This window comes from Zeus faber, assembly GCF_960531495.2.
Source record: "Zeus faber genome assembly, chromosome: 17".
Lineage (NCBI taxonomy): Eukaryota > Metazoa > Chordata > Actinopteri > Zeiformes > Zeidae > Zeus > Zeus faber.
Window position 1 is genome coordinate 14,643,284 of NC_137204.1, and position 20,825 is coordinate 14,664,108.

General features: G+C 45.1%; 2 protein-coding genes across 2 annotated transcripts; one reads left to right on the forward strand and one right to left on the reverse strand.

The window, feature by feature from the left end:
• Nucleotides 1-1,825: 1,825 nt before the first annotated feature.
• LOC307242918 (ADP-ribosylation factor-like protein 3) lies at nucleotides 1,826-7,578 on the reverse strand. The gene is made up of 6 exons (XM_080017545.1): nucleotides 7,415-7,578; nucleotides 5,159-5,302; nucleotides 4,393-4,509; nucleotides 4,263-4,313; nucleotides 3,786-3,971; nucleotides 1,826-3,189 (listed from the first exon to the last, which is right to left on the reverse strand). Exons 1-6 carry the CDS (start codon nucleotides 7,541-7,543, stop codon nucleotides 3,142-3,144), a joined length of 675 nt encoding a protein of 224 aa, XP_079873671.1. The 5' UTR covers nucleotides 7,544-7,578; the 3' UTR covers nucleotides 1,826-3,141.
• Nucleotides 7,579-10,522: 2,944 nt separating this feature from the next.
• wbp1 (WW domain binding protein 1) lies at nucleotides 10,523-19,955 on the forward strand. The gene is made up of 4 exons (XM_080017986.1): nucleotides 10,523-10,780; nucleotides 11,463-11,565; nucleotides 12,479-12,646; nucleotides 14,177-19,955. Exons 1-4 carry the CDS (start codon nucleotides 10,718-10,720, stop codon nucleotides 14,737-14,739), a joined length of 897 nt encoding a protein of 298 aa, XP_079874112.1. The 5' UTR covers nucleotides 10,523-10,717; the 3' UTR covers nucleotides 14,740-19,955.
• Nucleotides 19,956-20,825: the final 870 nt, after the last annotated feature.

Genomic DNA, 20,825 nt, shown 5'->3' on the forward strand with positions numbered 1-20,825 from the left:
TGTGCGTTAAATGCATAATTCCTATCTATTTGGGATGGATATTTTAACAATTGGTGTTCATCCCATCGTTTGAGGCCCCATGAAGGTCAGTTAACTGCATTGTACTGTGCAGTATAGATCTGCACTGATGCATTACCCCGGGAGATAAACTGTAGTTAAAGTGTGGGAGACACACCACATAATTAAGTCAAGTAACAAGATCTCTCTCTCTCTCTCTTTCTCTCTCTCTCTCTCCCTCGCTCCTCTCACTCTGACCCAGGACAATCAGTCTCGATGTCCTGCTTTTCCCCCGTGTGGGAGCACAGTGTCCTGGGGTGCGGCGCTGGGAAAGTCCCGTGATTTATGGCCCTTTGCAGGCCTGACTGCCCCTCACCTCAGCGGGACCAGAGCCGGGGGTAACCGGGGCTGATTGCTTCACTCCTCTCCTTTATTGGTGGACATCCTATTTTGTTTATTGGGATTTATAGGCGCTCATACCCTCACCATTAACATCCGATTGAGAGACGACGCAGAAGTTTTGCTGGGGTGTAATGGGTCGTATTCTCACCGGATTTATTACCCCATGAATTAGTTGTACGATCATGCCTCACATGATGAAATTTGATTTGCTTACTCTTTTTCCCTTCTAATGCATCCTATATAGATCCTTGGGAATTCAAAATATACGCGGCATATGTACTTATGCTCTGAAACCTTGTCCCTACCTTAGTCACTCACATTAAATATGTCAACCACTTTTGAATAACCTGACTCACAAAACCTACTTTCAATTTACAGTTCTGGTTCCTGGAAAGCCGCATATACTCTAAGCCGACTGCATTGAAGGATCAAACTGAAATATTCAAATCGGACAGCACACACGCACACACATGCGCACACATGGTAGAGCCCTGTGACTCAAGGCCGGAACAGGAGGTTTGTTTTTATCATGCGGAAAGTCACCAAATCATGTTGGTATGAAGAGGGCTATATAAATGCAAATTGTATTGGAGCGCTATTAGAGCTGTGGAAAAAGGTTTGTATGTAAATGTCCTGTAAGCACTTGGCCAGCTCAGATTAGTGAGGTCTGCCACAATGGGGGGAAAAAACTGAAACAGACAAAAATACAATCGCCCCGTGCTAAATCATAGCGAACAAGGTGAAAATTTGACTTATTGAATGTATTCCAAGGTATTCCTGCGCAATTTATTTTTTTGATACACAGCAGGTATATTGGCAGCATTTTTCCCGTGAGAGGAGAGGAGAAGGTGCTAAGTTCACGCCACGATTATGCTATAGTAAAGAGAAAAACCTGATGCATAAAATGGGAGAGATTCAATTTCTTTGGGTGTGAAATTTAGGGTTGATGTAACTGTTGTTTAATAAAATATGTATTTCATGGTACAAGGACTCTCTATAGGCCTACCCCCACAAGGGGCAGAGGTTGTGTCGGAAAGCGACGTGTGAATGACACAAATAATGGTTGTATTGTCTATTATTATGAATGTACTGATAACCCTCTAAAAATAATGAATATAAATTAAAAAAAATATATGAAATAAAAATTGATATATTAATTCATAATATTCATCCTTAATTTTTTTTTTGGGGGGGGGGGGGTTCAAAAGAACTGCACATCGTATATTCTGGAGATTTCTAATAAAAATCAAGGTTTCACTTCCAGCAGGAAGCCTCCATCACATGGTTCAGAGTGAAGGTTTGAACGCTGCTTGCAGCGACAGGGTGACGCGTGCATGAAGCAGTAGAGCGACGCTGCCCTCCTGCTGCCACAGCCATGAACTGCAAACAACGTTTACCACAACCGCTGGAATGGAGTCAACGCACACGCTGATATCTCGCTTTATTTTCACAAGTGGTTTTTTTTTGTCGAATGAGAAAAATGCACAGCAACCATGTCCAGTGCGATTTACAGTCAGACATGTACATGCACTATTCACTCAATTTCGAAAAGCCTATAGAGGAATAATGACATACAAGCATGAGCATGAATTTTAAGAATTCATGTTGCAAAAGCTAAATTCATCAGTTATAGTTGATTAAAAAAAAAAAAAAAGATAAGACATCATAATACACTGGCTTGCAGGGTACAAAAGATTCCTCTCGGATGGATCGACATCCTCAGAGTTTTTTTTTTTAATTTAACATTTTTCAGCTTTGCACCGTGCCACCCTCAGGACATTTGTCTCCATATTACAGTAAACATCTGTTTTAGCCTGCAAACAAATGTTGCATTTTCATTCGTGGGCAGAAAGGGATGACCCTCTTATTAAAAATGCTCCTTTTTCCATTGACGTCGGTTAGGTACATGGCAACCAAATTATAAATACTCTCAACAAATCAGTTGAGGAGAGGGGCTGAAATTGGAAGCAAGTCATTTAGAAACGCTCATAAATACGTCTTATTATTTCCTTATTTTCACAGATATTGAGCTTTCATGAACTGAAATGCAACGCCCCCATTTACACGCACGGTGTGCTCAATTTGACAGATATCGACAAACCTCATAGAAGAATTGTCAGTTACAATCACCTCATGTCGGTGGGCACTTCTGGGGAAATTTGAGTTCAATAACTTAATTCTCTCTGGAGTTTATGACATCATAATTGCCACTTGCTCGACGAGGCTGTAGGCCCTCTTCCATGGGTTTGCAGCCTCAGAAGACGATGCACACCGATAGCAAGTACAGCTGATTTGTAATGTTTTGACTGTGGCTACTGCGCCTCCCTCAGGACAACTGGCTCTGGTAAACGCATTGTGCAGGGGACCAGACTGCTGTGCAACGCTGCTGGTGCATTCTCCTCCATGGGAGACGGTTGAAGTCGGAAGAAAGACAGAAAAAATTAAAAATAAAAACAGCAAAAACAAGAGGCTGCCCAGGCCTCGAGGCCCCGTCACCCGATGATCTTTTCATTCTTTTTTATTTGAGCTGCCATTGTCTTCCTAGCATCCAAAGTGCTGAATTACCCCAAAAATTGGTAATAAATACAAAACAGTCCAATATACACACAACGTCATGACTTGTCCTAAAAAGTTAATGAAGATTTACTTATCGGGTGTGGAATCGCACCGATTATAAAAATATGGATATGATGCTAAAATTGGAACGACTGGAAACCATCACGGCAGAGAACACTCCTGGAACTATTTTCTCCGAATCGTTATATTCCTGCAGACCCACGTCATGCCATCCTGGAAAAGAAAGGAAGTTACAATCTAACTGCACTCCAACGCAGTATAGGCATTAAATGTAAATATAATTGTCATTTTGTTATTTGAGATTTTTATAAATTAAGCCCAAGTATAAATAAAATCTACAATGATTTTGTCTTGCAATAGGAACTAAATATTCGTATCTTTAATCATTAATACAGGTTTGTGTGTACAATATACAAGCAGTAACATAATATTACACTTTGTTAATGATGTCATTGTATTTAAAATAGTTTGTTGGAAAACTTTCATTGCCTCTTCGTGACATATTGTAATCAATTTATTGTATTTATTTTTTCAGTTAAATACCTGGTGAATACAGTCAGGTGAAAGCCGGACAGAAAATTGCAAAGATCGTCAAAATAAGTCCATTTTATTAACAGGCTTAAATTAAGCAGCCATAAAATGCCCTTTGTTTTAATACTCGCAAAGAAGACCAGACCGGGTGCTGGTGTGCGTTACAGTGAATTCAAATAAATAAATAAACAACCTGGTCTTGGCAGAGACTTGTGCAGAATCAGGTTAGCGGCGAACGCTGAGCACCGCCTCCTGCTCAGCACTCGGGTGTTTCGTACCTGAACTCCCTCGGCGGTGATGGCGGAGCAGGCCTGGATCTGCCACATGCGGTCGCGTATGAAGTGCAGACTGAGGCTCTCGGCCAGCTCCGAGGCCGGGGCCGCCGTCACCAGGTCCTGCTTGTTGGCGAAGACCAGCACGGGCACCGTGGCCAGCTTATCCTCCTCCAGCAGCTCAGACAGCTCCTGGACGAGGACTCGCATGATTTAAATGAGTCTTTCGAGGCCTTTGAAATATCGAAACTGTCAAGGCGGAGGCAATGTTTATAATGCATGTATTTTCTAAATGAATGTTGTTTTAATGAAAAACCTTTAAAGAACCATAAGGTTCCCAACTAGTAAGTTAAGTATTTACACCGTCATTGACCAATTTCCTGCAGTCAGAGCAACATAACCAAGTTTCCTGTGATTATAATACTTATAAAAAAACACATGCTCAGGGGTAAGTATGAGATCAGCCTTTAAAGAGCTTCTCACCTGACTTGACTCATCAAAACGCTTCCGGTCTGTGCTGTCGATCACATATATCTGCGGGGAGCAGAGAGCATCAAAACCAGACATCCCGACACGCAGCCCTCTGTACGCTGGAGCGCCTGCCAGCACCTACCAGCACGTCTGTTTTCTCAAAGTAGTTTCTCCAGTAGGGACGAATCTTACGCTGGCCCCCAATGTCCCAGACGTTGAGCTTAAAGCCAGAGGACTGCACGCTCTTTATGTTAAATCCCTGCAGGGGGGGTGAGACGGACGCCTGGTAAGGAAAGGCCGAAACGTGACCCATTGATTGACGAGTTGATTGATCGATTGATACTTTTTTTCATCCCCGGAGGGAAATGACAGCATCAGAGCAGCTCACATTGAATAGGCAATAATAATAAAGCAATAGAATTAAAAATATATAACAATTAAAATGGCAATATGTGAAAAAAATTGAAAATAGAGAATACAACCGTGTTAACTGTACACAATGGAAATTTGGCAATATTTACACATTAACATTAATCCTAATGATAAACAAATACATCTTAAAATAAGAACAGAAAGACAATTAAAAGTAAAATAATAAAAATAATAAAGATCCCAAAAAAAATTGACTGGAAATATTGGTAACGTACAGTCAAACTAATGATAACCATAAAAGCATGAAATATAAGAAAAAAAAATATTTAAAAAAATGATATTTATATATATGAAAAAAGATTTGAGAAAAATAATGTAAACAGTAATCACAAGGTTTGACAATGGAGAACAAATATGGACAGTAAACATACAACTTATTCTGGAAGTTGTGCAGTGTGTGATGAGTGAAGTGTCAACACCAAGATGAACTGTTTCTGTGTGTGTGTGTGTGTGTGTGTGTGTGCGTGTGTGTGTACTTGTGTCGGGGTGATGTGGCTGATGTCCTCGGCCGCCAGCTGCTTCAGCAGCGTGGTCTTGCCGGCGTTGTCCAGTCCCAGCAGCAGTAATCTCACCTCCTGGTCAGGTGATTGTTTTAACCTACGAAGAATGGACAACAAGCCCTGCCAGAGCGATGACACACACACACACACACACACACACACACACACACACACACACACACACACACACACACACACACACACACACACACACACACACACACACACACACACACACACACACACACACACAGAGGACGGATTTATGTTACGTTCAAGAATAGATGCAGAGGTCGATCGAGCTCAGGAAGCCAAAGCCTGAACTGTATCATGGTGGGATTGAATTACCAGCTGGCAACCAGTGAAGGCTGCCTCCAACAATTATGGCGGCCCGGTGTGGTGCGAAACAGATTGATCTAGAAGAAACTAAAGAGAGCATTATGCACTGACAATCACTCAGAGTGCAGATTTAGCTGTCAGCCTCTTGCCATGGCCTACATACAGTACAGAGGCCAAGGATTGTAATTGGCCATTCAAGCTTAGGCCGGTGTACAGTGAGCGGCTTGTGCATATGGGTGACAACAGAACTACACACAGTATATAATAATAATAATAATATGCATGGAAAACACTTGTGCTGATTACAGACGCAAAACAGTGCGTTGTTAAGTTTCGAAAGATGGCGTCCCCACCTCATATGCCTCACAGTGGTTCAGTCCACTGCCAACCCCACACACATTAAGTGAATCCTGTGCATCAACGCGGCCGCCATATTGGTATGGAGCGGCTGCGTCTCCTCATGCATGTATGTCTATGGAGGCAGGAGGTCCATCCACTATTCAAATCCTCATCATTGGCTGAATGTTGCGCCGATTTTCAAGCGGTTTGGTTTGTCACAAATGCCAGACGTGTATTTATGATACAGGATACTTGGTCAAAATGAAAATGTGAGTTTTCATACCAAAATACTTTATCTTTGTAGATGGTAACAGTAATATATCTATAACATAATATTTTATATTAAATTACCCAATGTAATTAGGTTCTAGGTATATTATTTTTTTCTGACTGCATGTAAAATGGCTGTCATTATGCCATTTTGTTAATAAATGAAGACTTTATTCATAAAAAATACATTAATTACAATAAACACTAAAGTTAAAATATGAAGTAAGTTTCTGGCAGGCTTCGTAGCATTCTGGACTTTTACATATAGACAACAAACCATTAGAGATCTGCTTCTTTGGGAAAACTAAATCTAATTATTAGCTTTAGCTCAGTTGATGGGTATTGGTTCTCTCCTCCTACTGTAATTAACCTGCATGCTGTACAAGCCTTAAGTTATTTACCTATTAATTACCCAGTATACAGTATATGGTAGTATATATATGATAGTATATATATATATGGTAGGGTTTCCTCTATATACTGTATATTTAATACAACAGTACTAGTGGCGGCACCTTTGGTGTCCCCCCTCAGGAATTACTCTTGAGAATTCTTCCTGTTTATTACCCCCCAACAGTGAAATTAAATATCCAATGCCCCTGTGTACAAAATATGAAAGTGTTGAGTGCACATAACCCTGTCTATACCCACAGCCCCATCGCTCATACGGACCCTTTGCTTATTTGGTCTCTAACAAAGGAATAGAAAGAAAAAAAGGAATAGACAGAAGTCACATCTCCTGCCTAATAATCGGAGTAAAAGAAAAACATTTTTAAAAACCTAGAGACGCCACACTGAAAATGTACAAAATCCACGTAGATAGAAAGTGGTGCTCATTTATATTCATTAATGTTCATTGTCATTACTATAATACTAGTTCAAGTTCAAGTTCAAGAGATTATTTGTCACATACATATACATACGGTCATACATATATGCAGTGAAATGTCATGACACCTGGTGATTACGCACAATAAGCTCTATAAGCTCTAAAAATACTAAAACATACCAAAATGTACTAATGCATCAGTGTTGAGTTTTGCCATTGTTGGTCATATTTCACAGTGTATAATGGGGAAGGATTGACATATAAACTGTTTAGTGGCTGACATGTCTATCGCCAACAGGGATTGTTATCTTACCTACGTCGTTTGATTGTCATAATTCACATAACACAACGATCGACTGAAAGAAAAAAAAAAAAAAAAACCCAAAAAAACCACGAACAACAGCAAAGTGCCTCCACCGGTTCCGACTCGAGCTGTACGGCGGGGAGCGTCTTACCATGTTGTCCTTAACGTGACGATCCCAGCTCACAAACGGCAGCGCGGCGTCGTTCGCCGCGGCTGACCCCCGCGCCGCACTGACCCCGCCTGCCCGCCGCCGCGGGGAGCGCGTTGCCGGCGTAACCATGGCGACCGCGTGACGTCGGGCACCGGCGCCGCGGCCGCGTCCGTTCGGGACGAAACGGCGACGCGTTCGAGCGACGAGGACGCGCGACCGCACGACACAAGACGGCGGCGCACCGCGAAGCGGGGGGGGGGGGTCATAATCGGGTGTTTTTGCGGTATTTAAGCTTCTTCGGTTATGTTGACGTGATGGGGCGGTGCGGTATAAACGCGGCCACGTAAACCACGTAAACGTAAACTTTTTGGGTCGTGGCATCGGATGAAGGAGGCCATCTTTGCCTCCAGGACTCGGTCTGTTGTTGTTGTTGTTGTTGTTGTTGTTGTTGTTGTTGTTGTTGTTGTTGTTGTTGTTGTTGGTCTTGTTCTTCTTCCTCTTCCTTTGGCGGTTGAAAAACCGTCTTCGTGGTGCATTGCCGCCACCTACTGGACCTTTTCCCCTCTTTCCGTTTCATTTTTTTGGGACGCGTGCAGACGGGTAAACGCAGCCGATATCAACGACGTTGGTGGCGGGGTCCGTTTCGTTTGAGCTCCGCGCGTCAGCTGCCAACGCCCGAATGAAACACGGCCGCAGTTGAGGCCTCAGCAGTGGGCACTCAAAATGTCGGCTGTGGAAAAAGGGGGCCCGTTTAGTGTCAAATGTTAAGAGGTCACCAATGAATATTAGACGAAACAAATTAAAAATAATAATAATAAAATAAATCCTGATACGTATTCGCTTTCGGTTGCAGGAGTCTTGAGCTCCGTGCTGCGTTCACCGGAACCCGGAAATCGCTGTTTCCGTGGCGCTGGGCCCCGCAGTTCCGTGTCGTCTCCGCGGTGTCAACCCGTGTGTGATTGTTTGGCGAGCGGGTGTGTTCTGCGAGCGTCTACGCGGGCAGCCGAGAAACCCCCGGTAGTTTACACGCGGTTCGCTTGACGATCCTTGGGAGGAAGTTGACTGACCCGAGCCTGCGCCCTTCAGGCTCCACCGATCCACTCGAGGCCCAGGGGGGGTTGGCACAGACAGTTCCCATGCAGACCTTTGATTCGTCATTATGAATCGCCATTAATATGCCGTGCGTATTTTCATTGTTTTTAGGTCTTTTTATTTTAAAATGGTACTGGCGGTTTGAGTTTTCAGGCTTTATTTCCAGTGGGGTTTTATGGTGTTTTGGATAGTTAGGGGAGAGGACAGTTTCCGACAGCCGATGGTTGGCTTTTGTTCTTTTTTTTTGGCCAGGTACTCCAATAGGGTTTTCATTTATTCCCTTTATTATTATTTTGTCCTTTATCAAAATGTTAAATATCTCATGGTCTGGAGCCGATTAAGGGACTGAGTCTGCCCCACCCTGTGGTTTTTATTTTTTTTATTTTTTTAACCATTCAGTAAACATGGAAGAGTTTTACAGTTGGGATGGTTAGATCCACACACACACACACACACACACACACCCCTTGTGATCCCCCTTGTGCCGCCAAAACAGCTCCGACCCATCGTAGGTGCTTTCGGCGGTGGACAGGGGTCCGCCTGGACACTGACTGCTCTGCAGCCACGCAGCCCCATACGCAGCAAGCTGTGGTGTGCACTGTGTGCTCTTACACCTTTCTATCAGAGCAGCATTAACTTTTTCACCAATTTGTGCTACAGCTGTGGGATCGGACCAGCCGGGCGAACCGTCGCTCCCCGCCCGCATAAATCGGCTGGTGACCCTGTCGTCGGTTCACCGGTTGTCCTTCCTTGGACCACTTTTGGTAGGTATTAACCACTGCATACCGGGAACACCTCCACAAGACCTGCCATTTTGGAGACGCTCTGACCCAGTCGTTTAGCCATTGCAATTTGGCCCTTGTCAAAGTGGCACCAACACATCAACTTCAACAACTGACTCTTCACTTGCCGCCTAATATATCCCACCCCTTGACAAGTGCCAATGGAACGAGAACGATCAATGTTATTCACTTCACTTGTCAGTGGTTTTAATGTTGTGGCTGATCGGTGTGTATAATATACACATACTATGTGCTGTGTCAGCAATCAGGTCCTTCCATGTAAGGGAACAAGTTCCTCTGGGGTGTAGTTTAGGTAACACTGGGGTATATAAACCTAGTAGTCAGTCTATGGAGCTTTGGGCTTTTCATCATTTGACTGGGGATCCTCTGACCGACAGGCTGGTTAAAGGTTTTTAGCGTTAAAGACTTTCCTTCTTTTCCCATGTCTTTGTCGTTATTTTCTCCTCTCTATAGTTGAGTTTGTTTGGTTTTCTGTTATTCCTAATTCTTGGTTTACATTTCCTTTAGGATTTTAGACTGTGAATTTCGATGTCTTTATGTTTTTTTGCATTATTTGTTTATTCTATAATTTAGGATTTGCTTGTATTCCGTCCGATTCATTTTCATGGTTTACATTATTATGGAATTTATCATCCGCCCATACAGTACATTTTCCTTCATTATAACTGTTCCGTGGCTTTTCTGATTGGACTTTTAATTTCTTCATGTGAATTATTGATTATAATTTGCATTTATTAAACATCATATTTCACCACCCCCCCCCCCATTCGTGTTAAGTCTGGTTCAGTTCTCCCCATCTCTCACACACACAGTAATTTAGATCGAAGTTAGACGCGTTTTTAACTAAAACCCCATGCGACGGAAAACTATTCAATTAAATTGTTTTCAACAAGGCTTTATTGGTACGACCATAACAAATAGGGTCGTATGGTGATAAACTGACAGTGTGAAACATTCTCTGACCACAGCTGATGAACACAAGGAATAATTGAAATACAGATGTACGAAATGAACAGAGATGACATTCCGACGTCCGCTATCCTATTATAAACATGCGCTCAGACGTTCACAAGGCACATGTTTTCCGACTTGAAGGGTCGTTCCTCTGCAGAAGTAGGAGGTCTGCCACCCACCCCCGAATTCCGACTCCATACAGTGTGCGAACACACCATTTTCTAACGAGGCACAGCACCGCCACCTAGGCTGGTGCAACAGCTGACTCCGCCGTTCGCAGTCCGGGGGACAACAGTGCCCGAAAGACGGGGAGCCGCGGGACATGATCCGTGTGTAAAGCCTGGGAACCAGGAGGAGGCCGACACCCCCCGCAACAAGAACCGCTCTCACCCAGGGCGTTGTTCACCGTCCGCTATATGGTTCCCGCGGCCTTAGCGGCCAGCAACCCAGAGAGATGCCGCAGAAAACACTGGGATCCATTGTAGGTCTGCTGTACACCGGGACCTGTCTGGTGCAGGTAAGCCGCCGCTAAAGCGCTCTCGGCGCGGCGGGCGCTCTCACTCGAGCCCGGTGATCGCAGCTGGGAGTAGGCCTTCTATTGTGCGTTTTTGCTCCCAGCACAGAGGAAACTGGCCGCGACTCGCCTTGTAAACGCCACACGAAGGCAGCCCGGGTGGTGTTTACAAGTCATTTTAGACGTAGTTAACTGGGATATCCGTACATTTGACCAGCAAACGATGCAAATCGACAGTTTTGTCTAACTTTTGAATGAGCTTTACCGAGCTGATACTCTGCGAGTGGTCGTACTTGTGTAGGTCTAGGTGTAGCTAACTATGCAGGGCTTGGCATGTATTGTGGAATTGTCTTGTTTTTTTTTTAATTTTAAATATATAAATCTATTGTGACCTCTGTTCTGTTAATTACAAAAACAAATTTTTAAAGACCAAAAATACCAAATATCCTCGGACAAAGCTGTGTAATTAAACGTGTCGCAAACCCTTGATAATAAAAATGCTTTACACCGAAGTCTGAAGAAATTTATTGCGTTATTGAGTAATAACCGGGTTATGGAGATTACATTATCAACCCCTGTGAATCACTGACTGAAATGATCCCTGCAATGTGCTTCTACTTGTTTGTACGTGTGATTAAATATTAAACACAAAGCCTTTGTCTATGTTGTGTGTGCGTGTCCAAAGGGAAAGGAGTTCTGTTTTGGTGTAAACAATGAGCAGTACCGCTGCGAAATGGGCTACTGTTGTGGGGAGACAAAGTGCTGCACCTACTACTATGAGCTGTGGTGTAAGTCCAATCACTTATTTGTTATTGTTCTTATCTACATGTTTTGAGATAGGGCGTCATTGATACCGTTCAATTGCAGGGTATGGTTTACAGTATATCGCCCCCATCTTATTTGGCCACAACTCTGCATAATCCACAACTCCGTAATCCATTAATCTTCATATTGGACCCTTATCTAAAATACACTGTCACACTAGTCAAATCAAGTGGAGGGTAAACTGGAGACCTGCTTAATGCAGGAATTAGAATCCGATGGTTTTGAAGTTGCATACTGTGCGTGTAATATCGTGTTCCTTTTTTTTGGTCGACTAGTTTGGTCGACACGTTCACACCGAGATCCGACCGAGTACCCAGATCAAACACTTTGAGGAAGTATCAAAGTATGCCGTTTCTACACCACCGGCAAAGACTGGAGCTTGTCGGTGAAAGAGTGGCCGATCGGTTCAGCATTTTAGACCGAAAAAATGACTTGAGTTCACCTTTTGTCCGATAAGAGAGAGAGGGAAACCCCAAACGGTCTGCTTTGTGTAATATGTCAGAAATCAGAAAGAATAAAACTCATTCATGAGTCACATTGCCAAAGCAAAATTCTCGGAACGTTAATGCTAGTAATAATGAACTGCATTTTAAAAATGGAACAAGGGCCCACTTAGGACAAACAGTGCCATTACTAATGAAACGTAACTACTAGGGAAAAGCAGGAAAAAGCTGCTCTAATGCTGTGACTCAGCAACACGGCAAAAAAACATTCTGCAGAATTCCACTCCCAATACACTTACTGTATTATCAATACAGCTACCTATGCAACATATTACGCCTTGTTTAATAAGATGTCTTATTAGCTCAGATTAATTGGAAAATCGGTCAATTAATGTGCGATTGCAGTTATGAGACTACCCTGAACTCTTTCTAGGGTTCTGGCTGGTGTGGACACTCATTATCATGCTGAGCTGCTGCTGTGCCTACCGCCACCGAAGGGTTAAGATGCGCCTTCAGCAGGAGCAGCGGCAGCGTGAAATCAGCCTGATGGCCTACCAAGGAGCGTCTAGCTCCTTCATTTCACCTCCACCCCTCAACTTAAGTGAGTAATTGCATTATTTTCACTTAACAAAAAAAAAGATCAATAGCGATAAATGGTTGGGAGAGCAGTGTATTTTGTGAAGTGGGGGCCCTCTGTGAGCAGAGTGCACAGGCTGTCTTATAGTAAGACTCAGAGATCTGACATAAGGAGAGCTCTTATCTCGTTTTACGTCGGTTTGACGGATCTGACTCTTTGGGGTGGAGATACACTGGAATAAGAGAAGGAATTGGAAACATGGAGGAGAAACCTATTTGCATGAGGAAGAGGTGTATATATATATATATTTAACTGATTAAAAGTAGGGACACGATAAGTCGTCCATTACATCACCATACGCATCTTGCCTGAAGCCAGGAATGGGGCACCAGTGTTTATACTGTTTAAAGAATATCATGCTGGGAGGACAAATTGGGCATTCATTTCCTTTTGTTAGGCTTTTGTAAAATGGGTCTTTGATATTTGCACTCGAAAAGGAAACCTGTCAAAATTAAACAAATCATTGAGGGAGTCAATACTTCCACCCTGGTCCCAGCACCTGTCATGCTCGGAAAGTGTTACAAGATTTCCATATTATATTTACATTTTGTATTTCGGGTACTAGGACAATACATTTATTCAGAGTAATAAAGGAAGTGCAACATCAGGACAGGCCGACATTTATAGAAAGTAAATGTGACGGAGAATCGCTATAAAGGGATCCATTCCCACTCGTGTTTTCAATGTGTTAAGAACTAGAATGGATTTTAAAGGATCGAGCCGCCCCCTTGAATCATCTAGTGGGCCAGTTCCCTATCCGACGTAGTCAAAAGAATGTCATAATCCAAAGAGTCGTCGACGTGTTGGCTTAAGAAAACCTTTTTGTTGTTGAACTGGTCTCCATGTCCCCAGGATTTTTCCTGTTTACTATTCAACGGGACAAAGTAGGTTCAAACCAGTTCAAATATCGTTTTTTGTTTGCCATTATAATAATGCCATTGCCATTATAATAACTGTGGAACATTTAAGACTGTCAAATCATGAACCAAACCCCTCCTGTTTTACAACACCCAGGGGCTGCTGTTGCGACTTAGATCTCAGTTTTGCTAGCCAATATGGTAACCCTGGAGAACTGATTTTATGTGGTCTATTTTTGTTTGGCATTCACTACATAGATAGCACATGAAAAGACACTAAGTATGGATAGATCAAATTAAACCCTGCAAGAAACTGCGCCGAGAAATAAAGCAAAGTAGGTGGGTACATAACTTGGTATTGTTGCAACGTTCAGCACCATGTAACTGAATGTATTTCATTTATTGCATATTTTATGGCAGGTATAAACATCGTACTAGATGGAGGGGCAATATGCTCATTAACCAAATCATAACCGTAATCAGTGGTAAGGTAGAGTGTTATGTTCCGTGGCTCCCGTTATTCATCGTTTCAACGCTGACTCTTCAACTCTTCAACATAGTGACTTTGAGTCACTATGTTGCGGTGAGGCTGTTGGAACAACGCAGAATTAAAACTTGTGTCTTGGCTGACTCCTAGGGTTCTGGAACGACTGCAAGCTTCCCGACTATGAAGAGGTGGTCGGCCACCCCCCGACGCCTCCCCCGCCTTACTCCGAGATCCCTCTCGAGACCACTCCGGCCCTCCTCCCGCCAGCGAACCAGTCGGAAGCCGCCTTGGTGCTAGATACCCCGGAAGACCAGAGGCTGAGGGCCGAGCCTCAGGCGCCGTGTTCCTCAGGAGACCGCGACGCGGCGCCCGCTTCTAACCCGTCGAGATCCGTTTCACCGGGAGACATCGAGCCATCGCTGGCGGCGGCGGCAGCAGCAGCAGCCGCCGCCGCCGCGGAAGAAGAGGAAGAGCTCGTCACCCGGCGCCGACATGTGACGGGCGACTCAGGGATCGAGGTGTGCGTGTGCCAGCTGGATGTGGACGACGGTTCAGGGCTGGAGGAGGAGAGCGACGAGGAGCTGCAGGTGTGCCGGAGCGCCGGGGGAGACTGCTACTCTGGTTGCCAGCAAAACACCTTCAGACACAAAGAGCGCACGCCTGAGCCGGCGAGCCAGACGCCGGGCACGAGCACTGGAGACCACATGGTCTGACCCCTCGACCCCAGCCTTCCCATCCGCCCACCGCGCCTCCGCCTGTCCCGCGCTTCACCGAGGTCGAAGAACCGGCGTCGTCATCTCGCGATCGTCTCCTCGGCGGTCACCCTGTCGAAAGGGCTTCAAAATGGCGGCGGCGGCGGCAAACGCAGCGGCTCGCCTTTCCAGCAGATTAATAACTCATCGAGGCTCAAGATTTGACATATCCGCAAAGTGTTCTTCCTTGTTTATCGAGAATTAGGGGAAGCAACTATACGCCGATGCTGTTTGGACCGTGACGGGGTTCAGTTTTGAGGGGGAGAGCCACGCCACGTCGACAGGAAGAGGCGTTTGTCAAAAAATGTTAACCAAAAGACCGTTTTTCCTGAACCCCCCTCCTCCCCCCAAGCTCCTCTCTCTGAGCACTGCCGCCCCTAAGAAAACACTTCTGGACCTACGACATGATACGGAACAGTGCAACAACAAGCATCTTTCTTCGCTTTTTTTTTTTCTTTTCTTTTCTTTTTTTCCTTCCGAGGCTCGGTGGTTCGTGTGCGAAATCTAGGACACAGCTGTGTGGTGATGTCAAGACTGAGGTCATAACAGCCAGCATCGAGTGTCTTCTCAAGAGGTTCTTAAGACCAATTCAATCCGCAAAGAATAGAGAAAGGCATCCATTTGAGAGAAAAAACAAACAAAAAAAACCCCCATGGCTCTCGCGCAGCAGCGGCTTGTGACTCATCGCTTGACTTTAATTTTTCATCTCGACACCTTTTTTTTTTTTTCCATCCCCTCCGAATGCCTGTGCGGCGGCCGCTCGCTCCTCGTTTGACAGTGCTCATTTTGAAAGATTGTCCGCGGCGGCGACCCTCGCCGCGTGTCCCTTTTTTGTCTCGGCGCGAACTTTACGCTTTGACCCGCAGCCGCATCAAACCTAAATCCGAGAGCCAACTGTGACTTTATTCTTGGGTGGCTCGACCGAGTTCACCTATAAATAACTCGCTGGCAATTGTGTGTGAGCGCGATTGAAATTGTAAAGCATATTGTGTTGTAGGGTTGGCAGCGTTTTTTTTTTTTTTTTGTTTGTTTTTTTTTTTTTTCAACAAAGAAAGGCGTGGCGTGTTTGGATGTTAAATGTGCAGGAGCTGCTTTTTCTGTCCCCTTTATTTTTTTTTTAAATTCCCGAATTGTTATCTGCTCTCGTCAACGCCACTATAACGGTCATTATTAGCAACAAAGCTCCCGGCTAGGTGCTGCTGAAGTGTATACTGGTGAATGTAAGATGTATAGTGATAATATGGAAGTTTGTCGTGTGCATCTCTTCAAAGTGCCCCGGCACGTCGGAGGATATCATTTATTTACCCACAGGCTTTTGACCACTTGATTAACATTGAAAAGCACTGGTGTTCTGCATGAGGCATGGAGTTTCATTGTGTTTAGTTAGGATACATTTCTTGGTTAAAAAAAACAAAAACCAAAAAAAAAACAAAAAAAAAAAAAAAAAAAATGATTTTGAGTTTGTTTTGTGCAGAAGCCCTTGCGGGAGTTGTGCTTTTTTTTTTTTTTTTTTGTGTTTTCTAAACATGACAGGGGGCCACCGCAGTCAGCACTGGGAGCGAAAGCTCCGGGATGGAGGCGGGTTTAAGTATAGATGCCCCGGATCCAGTTTCCTGGTGTTATGGCTCCGCGAGCCGCTCACAGCCACGCTATGCCGGGAAAGCTTGCTCCCTGGCAGTGTCTCGGCCCCCGCCGCACGGTGTAGATTTGCGGTGGTATTTTCCGTTGGCAGTGGCGTGGGCCGGCCGGCGTGGGTGGCGAGCGCCGCGCGGCACAGAGCACCCAGTGTTGCCGCCCCGGCGTAGCCGCGGCGTGTGCTGTGATCGCTGCGGGCGGCTCCTCATGTGATCCGAGGCATGGCGCCAGAGCTGGGTGTCACTGCGGAGAAACCATAACAGAAACCCCCGACAAAATGTAGGTTATTAATGTCCAAGGTTATGAGCCGCTTACAGCGCCGCGTCAAACGAGCCACGATTTACGAACCCGTCGTTGGATTTCGTTTTTACGCCATCGCGAAGCAGAAGTTGTCACTCTATATATATTAACCGATGATCCTTTCTAACACCCGTGCGGTCCGAGGTCGGACGGCGATTTCCTCACCGCTTCCAGGTTGGGCTTCATTCAGGTCCGCGCCGCGAAGGACTTGGAACTAATTGCGTCCCAACGAGCGAGTGCCAAGAAAGCTGCATCCCACACTGTAACCACTCGCTTTTATTCCTGCCGGCGCATTGATGGCCATGGTACGGAACATCCCATGGTGATCAACCAAATTGAGGTTTGTAGGGAACCCTGCGCTGAATAGTCTCTCTATCCACTGTACATATTATTCATTCATATTACCCCCCCTCCGCAGTGTTTTATACAACATCAGTACACAACATCAGGTCGTGTAACGCGACACATTTCCGATGATGATACCTTAAGCTGCCTTGCTTCATCACCAGAGAACAGTTTTCGTGTTCACGACGTCGCACAAGAAGAGCATTCTCGACTGGAAATGAATATTTGTGCTACCGGCGTAGTACTGCCTTATTGCGGTGGATATAGTTAGGGGTGCTTTGTCCTGGGTTAACTGTGAACGGTGATCGGTGACTTGTCTTGAATTGTGTTTTTTGAAGCGGTCGGGGCGGCGTGGCATGTGAAGCATGATTTGTTTTAGAGCAGAGGAGCACTTTGTTTTCCCTCCGCAGACTAGCGTGCGACCGGGGGTTTTCGGTGGGTTCGTCGTCTTTTTCGCTGCAGAAGGATGTGGGTTTTCTTCAGCTCCTTCTTGAGCTGAGGGTAACAGTACCACAGGTGACCGTCCTGATCGGGGCTTTAGTTGAGGCGAAAACGCTTCTGTCTGAGGACTACTGTGTAACGATTTACAAAAAGGCTCTGTGTGTCGGTTAGTCGTGGGAGGGGGGGGGGGGGATATTTAGACGTTTTGTTTTTGTCGGTTTAAGGTGGAATTTATGAAGATCTTTATCGAGATGGGTTTTTTTTTTGTGTGTTTGTATGGATTTTGGATCAGTTGGAGACTCAAACTAACCTGAAAGCATGAGAAAACTTAAAAGAGAGGAAAAAAAGAAAATCCATGTATTATGGTAATCTGATCCTACTATTTGCATTGTCTTTAATAGAAAATGTTTTGTAACCTTTTTCCTAAGACGCAATTTGGCCTATTTGTAAGTAGGTGTAAATAGTTTGACGCCATCAGAGGGGGTGACGAATATGAAATATGTGCGCGCCCCCCCCCCATACTTCCTCAGTCGCAATCCTGACTTACCGCAGCGGGTGACACTCACCCGAGTGACGCCACTGTTACACACACATTAAGGTTAAAGGGGTGGGCGGGTTACATCCTGGCAGTCTTCTCTGTACAAGTAAGGAGGACGGCTTCTATTTGCCAAAAAAAAAAAAAAAAAAAGTCTACGCCTCCCTGACTTAACACGTTTACCTAAAATAAGGGCTATGTCTGTCATCAGCTGTCGTCAAACACCCACCTATTTATCCGCCAATTTAGAACTCCTTCCCGGCCCCTCGCAGGAATGAGCTCTCTGAACACGGCCGTTGTTCGGATGAGCTTGAACGCTAACCTTACAATAATTGATTGTATATGTTTACGTTTGACGAACTACATCTGCCTTCTGTTGGATTTCTCTTCAACGTTAACAGAGGTGTGTGTGTGTGTGTGTGTGTGTGTGTGTGTGTGTGTGTGTGTGTGTGTGTGTGTGTGTGTGTGTGTGTGTGTGTGTGTGTGTGTGTGTGTGAGAGATGTCTTCATTCCTAACCCCCGTCCCATCAGAACCACATCCCTTTGGGGGAGGGGGGGGGGGACATTCCTTACCCGGGCTCCGGTGGCGGTCACGGCAGGGGCCCGCTGGCCGCCGCTTTTCGTTGTCCTCGGGCCGCGGCGATATGCAAATCGGTGTTCCTTTTAGGGGACGGGGAAAAGAAACCCGGACACATCCAGCAACCGCCTGAGTTCGGTCCAAAAACGACGGCCGCGCTTCGTCCGATTCGGCGCGCCAACGCGGATCGCATCGCGGCGCGGCCGCGTCCGCATCGTTGTTCCCGAGGCGACTCGGTTTTGTTTCCCCACTCTCAGGTTAGTCATCGCAAACGAGCATCGCTGTCGTTTTGAACCCGGCATCACTGAGGTGGGCGCTTCCCCCCCCCCCCCCCACCAGTTTTCCCGCTTGTCATTATTCGTCTCTCCCCTCGCCTCACACACCTCCGTGTCGTACTGTACTCATAAAGGCTATGCAAAAAAAAAAGAAAGAAAAACAACCAACTGTTCAATGCTGCAATCTCTCCCCACCTTACCTGTCATGTCCTGTACAAGCAATATCCGCCCCCCATGACCGGTCCCAGCGTACTGTACTCTGTATATGTGTTGAAATATGAAGAGAAAATATGCAAAAAAAAAAATTGGTTTTGCTACGACTACGGTGTATAAAGGGTGTGAGCTTCATCAGTAAACGTGTACTTTCTTCTCGGCGTAAGGGAAGAGTACAAACGGAGTAGGGGTATCTTCACGCCGACTTCATTTAATCTGAATGTTTTCTGTTCCGCCGTAGTGTGTTTTTGCCGCTACCTAATCCCCCTTTGTTGCACTAACCCGGCTGTCTCTCTGTAAATTGCTATATATTTTTTTTTCTTCCCATTTTGACAACTTCTCCCGGAATGTTTTACTGTTGCCTTTAATTCGTAACTATTTTTGAACATCATTTCCAAATTAAGACAGTTAAAGGCATCGCTGACTCCTCGATAGTAACCAGTTTAAATTTGATCAGAAATCTTTAAAAACACCGGGCTTCCAACAAGTCCAGTCTGTTTTAAAGATTTCTTGCACTTTTCTTTTTTCTTTTTATAATCTGTTATCCCCTCACATTCATTACAGTTTCTCTTTTCAAACAGTGCCATGCTTGATTTGATTTGTGCGTGGAAAGATTCTTTTTTTTTTGTTTGTTTCTGCCAAATTTGAAAAGAAGTAGAAGCGGACTCCTTGGATATCTCGTGTTTTTCTAATACTCTAGATCAAGCCAAAAAAAAAAAAAAAAGAGAAGAAAATGTTAAGACAGCCCATTCAAGCACTCAATTGTGTGATTTCTAAATGCTTTGGTTTTGAGTAGAAGGGTTCTGCCATGTACTCTTGGGTCATTTGTATTTTATTTTTCTAATAAAACAAACATTGGCACTCGACCAGCTGCACTCTTGTGTTTTTATTACGCCTCCGCGCCGGGTCAGGGGCGTTATGTTTTGGGGTTGTCCGTCCGTCCCCTTCTCGTGGAGGCGATCTCAGGGAACCCCTTGGGGGAGATTCTTCAAATTTGGCACCAACCGTCCACTCAGACTCGAGGAAGAAGTGATTCCACTCCGGCGGTCAAGGTGTAAACTGCAACTCGACTGGTTACCGGAGGCCTGCGACCACGACGCGGTAATCCTAGTTCTATTCATTGCTCGGTGAGAACACTTGGAAAGAATGCAAGAATCCAACTGCTCTCCTTGGGGGGGGGGTGGGAAATAAAATAAAAAAATCTGTTTTATTGGGAGGAAAATTGTGGAGCAGAAGGACCGGACGTCTTCGCCCGCATGCAAGGGAAGCCACGGCGCTATCGATCCAGAGGAGCGTCGAAACGCCGAGCGAGCGGAGCCCCGGGCCAACGGCGCAAATTATCGATGAGACGGGGCGTGGCCGGGGGGGGGGGGGGGGGGGGGGGCCTCTTCTGTTTCCACGTCTCTTTAAAAGAAGGGCGAAGACTGCGCACGTGCGACGGTCTGCGAAGAAAATAACTTCAACGGTCTTAGAATTGTGACGCGAGGTGAGCGCAAAAAAAATAAAATAAAAATGTAGCACAAAGTGAGTGAGTACAAAAACCAAACATGCAACAGGCGAGATAAGGAAACCACTTAGAATTAAGGGACGGTGTGAAATGGTCACAAAAACATAAATACCAATCCTGACAGTTGGATACGTCCTCAAACGTTGCACAACAGGAAACAACCTCTGGAGCCATTCCAGGAACATTTCCTCTCGAAAATGTGATTTTGTTCAAACACAA

Coding starts and splice junctions, on each gene's coding strand:
- wbp1 (XM_080017986.1), top strand. CDS start 10,718: ATGCCGCAGAAAACACTGGGATCCATTGTAGGTCTGCTGTACACCGGG. Junction 10,781..11,462: donor CCGGGACCTGTCTGGTGCAG/GTAAGCCGCCGC, acceptor GCGTGTCCAAAG/GGAAAGGAGTTCTGTTTTGG. Junction 11,566..12,478: donor CTACTACTATGAGCTGTGGT/GTAAGTCCAATC, acceptor AACTCTTTCTAG/GGTTCTGGCTGGTGTGGACA.
- LOC307242918 (XM_080017545.1), bottom strand. CDS start 7,543: ATGGTTACGCCGGCAACGCGCTCCCCGCGGCGGCGGGCAGGCGGGGTC. Junction 3,972..4,262: donor GTTTTGATGAGTCAAGTCAG/GTGAGAAGCTCT, acceptor GTCCTCGTCCAG/GAGCTGTCTGAGCTGCTGGA. Junction 3,190..3,785: donor TCACCGCCGAGGGAGTTCAG/GTACGAAACACC, acceptor TTTCTTTTCCAG/GATGGCATGACGTGGGTCTG.